This window comes from Otolemur garnettii, unplaced genomic scaffold, assembly GCF_000181295.1.
Source record: "Otolemur garnettii isolate 467f Iridium unplaced genomic scaffold, OtoGar3 scaffold00161, whole genome shotgun sequence".
Lineage (NCBI taxonomy): Eukaryota > Metazoa > Chordata > Mammalia > Primates > Galagidae > Otolemur > Otolemur garnettii.
Genome location: NW_003852556.1, coordinates 345584 through 350860, shown reverse-complemented (window position 1 = coordinate 350860; position 5277 = coordinate 345584). Strand labels below are relative to the sequence as shown.

At 55.4% G+C, this 5277-nt stretch overlaps 1 protein-coding gene across 1 annotated transcript in view; it reads left to right on the top strand.

The window, feature by feature from the left end:
- TMEM255B (transmembrane protein 255B) overlaps nt 1-5277 on the top strand; it is a 33137-nt gene that overhangs the window by 17217 nt on the left and 10643 nt on the right. Inside the window, exon 4 of the mRNA XM_012811505.1 lies at nt 4660-4749. Coding sequence (XP_012666959.1) covers nt 4660-4749 — 90 coding nt within the window. The remainder of the gene's footprint in view (nt 1-4659; nt 4750-5277) is intronic.

Here is a 5277-nt window from a genome sequence, read left to right as displayed (position 1 = left end):
GGTGTTCATACATTGTGGACTGAGCCAGGGCCTATATGGTGTAGATGGGGGTGTGTATACATTGTCAACTAAGCTGGGGCCTGTATGGTGTGGATGGGGGGCTGTATACATTGTGGACTGAGCCAGGGCCTGTATGGTGTGGATGGGGGAGGGTGTACGTTATAGACTGAGCCGGGGCCTGTATGGTGGATTGTGTGAGATCTTCTGAGAGCCTCTTGAGTGTAATAGTTTAAGGGCTAGCTCAGCAGATGCAGGTCATGGAGGAGCCTGGAGAAATGGGTGAGCAGTGAGCCATAACTGCCACCACTCAGAAGTGTAGGCTGGTCTGCATGGCTGTGTCCTGGAGGGCAGGCACAGTGCTCCTGTCTGGCTATGGTCATCATGTTCAGGTCTCAGTCTGCAGGACTGTTTCCTGGAGGGCAGGCACAGTGCTCCTGTCCAGCTATGGTCATCAAGTCCAGGGCTCAAGTTGAATCAGGTCTGCTGGGCCTGAAAGTGCCCTCTGGTTAGCATAGGCAGACAGCAGTGACCTTGGCAGCGCTGTAGGATGAGAATTCAGGCTGCACTGGCCAGCTCCACCTGGGGTCTGCTCTCAAGGAGAGGGGGTGCATGAGGGAGGGGAGGAGAGCTTCCAGGAAGAGGCTTCTAGAGTGTTCTGTTGCTGAGCGATGGGAGGGTACATAGCAGAAGGGCTAGGGCCTGAGCTGTCCTGCCAGTGCAGCTGCCTGGCAGGACACAGGGTGGTCTGGGGGGGGGGTCTTTCTGGGGTCCTTATGTTCTCGGGACTGAGCCTGCAGGCATGGGCTGCAGTAAGTGCCAGGTTGATGCAGTGGTGTGGGTGAGGTGGGGACAGGCCTGCAGAGTGCTGCTATCGCCTGGAGTGGAGGTAATCTGGAATTGCAGGAGACTCTGAGAAGTAAAGGAGGAGTGAGGTGCTTGAGAGTCTCCCTGGGGCTATGATCCTTGACCCAGGCCTTGAGCCTGGAGGTAGGACTGGGGGATAACCATCCAGGGCAGGAGGGTCATCATCAGGGTGTGAGCATCTTGGGAGAGCTGGGGGTGGGGAAGGAGTATGGCCTGATTGAGGAGGTCAGGGTGGGCAGGAGCCAGGTTAGGTGTTGCGTATGGCCTAGAGCAAACTGGGGAGGAGGTCCAGGCTGGGTTAGAGGGGCCAGGGCCCTGGTTGGGGGGGCTGCAGTATGGGGCTCAGTTGCCTGGGGAGGGTCCCTGAGAGCAGAAGTGAGAATCTTCAGGGGTCCAGGGAAACATAGTGGTTGGGGAATGTTGGCTACAGAAATGCTGAGGCATGAGACATAGTCGGAGCTTTTAGGGAGGTGCAGGACAGGGTCTAAAGGGGGCGATATGGGGTAAGGAGGGGCCTGCAGGGGTGGCATTAAGGCCCTGCTTAGCCCGTAGGGGAAAGAACTGAAAGAGAAGGGGCTGAGGGTGTCCTGGGCATACCAGACACAGATCCAGAGGGGCCAGGAGGAGGCTGGGTGACAAAGGAGAGGAGGCACATGGGGAGGGGACCTGTGGAGAAGAAGGGATGTGGCGGGAGTTCTCAAGGAGGAGCAGTCAGATGTGAGATACGTGGACAGGAGGGCCTGGGGCAGTGTTGTGGGACAAGGTAACTCAGGGCTGGCTCCCTGCTTGTGGCTGGTGGCCCATGTCTTCCCTCGTCCTGAGTGCACCTGCCTAGCGCTGAACTTGCCATGTGTGCGGCCAGTTGTCATGGGGCATGTCAACTCTGTGTGGCCACCTGAGCCGTCCGTCTCTGCCTGACTCCTTCCTCACCCTCGGCTGCAGCCTCGTGCCTCAGCTTCTCCCTGTTGTCCCCCCCGCCCACCCAGGTGCGAGCTCAACCCAGGGCAAGTCTGCCGGAAATCCTGTTCCCACTGCTGATCTGCTCTCTCTGTCCCTCCTGCCTTGGGCCTACCCCGACACCAGCCTCTGAATACACCGGCCCTTTGTTGTTCCTAGGACTAGCGCCTCTGCTGCTGTTGTCTGGGTGGGTGCTCTGCCTTGTTGAGTCTCTACTGGAATGCCTGGACATGTGTGGTCCTGTCCCCACTCTATGACCTCTGTACTCACACTTTCTTCTCTGCTTATCACCATGCCTTTGCATTCCGGCTTTTGTTTGGTATCTACCTTCCCCTGTGGAATATAAACTCAGCAGCAGAGACTTGAAGGTGACCTTGCTCCCAAGTCACAGCATGATGTCCTTCTCCCAGGAAAAGACCCCCACCAAATGCAGTGAAATGCATCCACACCATTTGACCTGGCGCCTCTGCCACTTAGGGAACGTTTCTCTTTGCATCTGCTATGGGTGGGTGGTTGTCAGGGCTGTGGGGAGTGACTCGGCTGCTTCTGCCAGGGAGCTGGTGGCTTCCTGCTCTGTGTTCCTCGCGCTTTACACTGTTAAGCTCACTAGGTCCCTCCCAAAACATCTGAACAAGTCAGCAATGCCTGGAAGGAAAAGCAGGACAGTGACAGGAGCCCCAGGAGGCTCTTAGAGGCCACTCTCCTGACCTGTCTATCTGAGTGTTGGAGGAGGTGGTTCCCAGCATCTTTTCCAGCACTGCCTACTGGACTCTGGGGTTGAAGCCCCGGGACGCTCTCAAGCCACAACATGTTTGTGACTATCCCTGTGCTTGGCTGGTGTGGGAAGATGGGCAGCAGGGCAGAGCTGGCCAGAGCTGGTGAGGGCATCTGGGATGCTGGGAGTGTGTGTTACTAAATCAGTGTTAGCATCCAGACAAGGGTAGGCAAGCCTTGAGATTTTAAAGGACACTATGAAAATGTTGTGCTTTCTGTGACATTATGGGTGGAAATAAAATTTGACTGTCTCATCTGTCCAGGGCTGTGTCCTGCCCACGCTGGGTTAGAGCCTCTCCTGCTCTGTAAGGCCTGTTGAGGGCTGCTGAGTTGTTGCTAGCTGAGCGTTCAGGACCTGTTGGTCCTGGTGAAGTCTGCTTTGCCCTGGTGCAGGAGGACAAAGCAGAGCCTCTGCGTTGCCTACAGCCCACTCTGGACTCACTAACCTTGGGAGGGTTAGCCAGAAGCTACGCTGGCACCTCCCCTGTATGGCAGTTGAGACAAGCTAGTGCCTAGGGTGTGTGCCTGGGCAGATGGAGACTCCTGGAGGCACTGCCAGGTGGTTCCTGCCGGGCCTTGCTGGCCCAGACCTGCAGGGCCCTGGAGGAGAGAGGAACCCTGGGGAATGTAAGCAGCGATTCGGGCACACTGAGGAGAGGAGGGCAGCCCCAGGGATAGGCAGGGTGCCAAGACTGTGAGCTGAGGAGCCCTCTGAGAAGAAGGTACCCAGAGCATGGGCCATGCCTTCTTCCCCTCTCCCCCGCATTAGCCAGGACCCTGCACTCACTGGGTGCAGTGAGGCAGCTGGGCGAGGCTGAGCCAGCAGGCTGCCCCTCCTGAGATCATGCGACAGTGAGGTCCGGGATGGGATGCGGGCTGTGCTCAGACTCCTGGAATGACAGCTGTGTCCTTTCTGGCCCTGCCTCACCCGTGGTATCAGGCACTGTGGTCTAAACAAATGCTTTCCCCTCACTAACCCTGGGAAGGTCAGCCAGAAACTACAGGGTTGCCTCCCCTGCCTGACACAGTTGAGACAAGGCGCCTCAGTCAGGAGCTTAGAGGGCCTGCCCTGAGTAACAGGATTTCACCTTTAGGTCTCTGGGCCTGGAAATTATACCCAACAGAAAACAGTGGGTGCTCTTTGGGACACAGTGTCCCTTCTGGGGGGCTGGGCATGGCAGGGCCTTGCCCCTACCATAGGAGCAGTTGGTAGGAGTGGCACTGTTCTCTCCCTGCTGGTGCTGGGGGGACAGGGCCGCCTCCTGACTGCACCAGTTCCTCAAGGAGCAAGAACTGCAGGATGGCGGGTACCCAGGGTCAGGCCTTCTCATTATCCCGGCTGCCTATGGGGAAATCTGAGGAGTTGCCTCTTGAGTCCTCTCTGTATGCCCATTTTCCTATATTTTTCATCACAGCAACACATGGGAAATCCCAGCTGGGGATAATTTCTGCCAGCTATTTTTTCATAGCTCTTTGCCCAAGGAGAGAACTTCAGAGTGACAGGGCAGGACGTGTCTTGCCTTTAACCACATTTCCTAAGTACTAGTGATCTTCTAATACTAACATGCAGCGCAGCCTATGCCTCTGCTCCCTCCACTTAGCTGCGCTGCATGTTAGTATTAGAAGATTCTCCACCCAGAGCTGGCCCACAGAGCCCTGGACTTGGGCACGGGGACAGCCACAAGTGCTTACATGCACTGTGTGTGTGAACGGGCACAGACACAGCAGCTGCCTGCACAGCCTGCACTCAAGGCTCCTCGGAGGAGGACCAGGAGGGCTGGGGACCCACAGGGCCTCCTGTGAAGAGGGCATCCTGTTGTTGCTAGCTGAGCGTTCAGGACCTGTTGGTCCTGGTGAAGTCTGCTTTGCCCTGGTGCAGGAGGACAAAGCAGAGCCTCTGGATAGACTGCTCAGGATAGACGCTGGCCAGGGCTAGTGGAAGTGTGACACCCAGGATTTCTGCTAAAGGAAATCCTGATATCAAGTTAGGGCTTTGAATTGGTTTGGATTTGAAAAAATGCATTTGTTAAATTTGGGGAACCTAAAGCCTTTCTTTTGTTGCAGTTGGTAGCTGCAATTGTGTTTATCAGCTTTGGTGTGGTGGCAGCATTCTGCTGTGCGGTAGTCGACGGCGTGTTTGCAGCACGACACATCGTGAGTACTGTCTTCTAATTGTGTAGTCATGGAGTTAAAAAATAAAATTTTGTCTTATAGAGCCAACATCTAAACTGCTGGTCCCCACTTATGGGAGCCGATTGTCTCTCCTTAAATGTGTCTTCTGTAGAAGGGGCAGAGGTCCTCAAGATCCACAAACACACACTGCTAACCACACACCACACCACACCACACCACAGACAGATACATCATACCCACATACACCACACACACCACACTACACCACACACCATGCAACATATACCACATACCACACATCACCCACACACCACACATAACACCACACACACCACACCACACATCACAAATGTACCACACACATCACATTAACACACACCATACCACAAATGCCACACACCATGCAGCACACAACACACCCACACACATCACACACACACCACACCACACACAGCACAGCACACCACCTCACACACATCACATACCATGTAACACACACCACACACACCACATATCACGAACACCACATACCATCCAACACACACACAC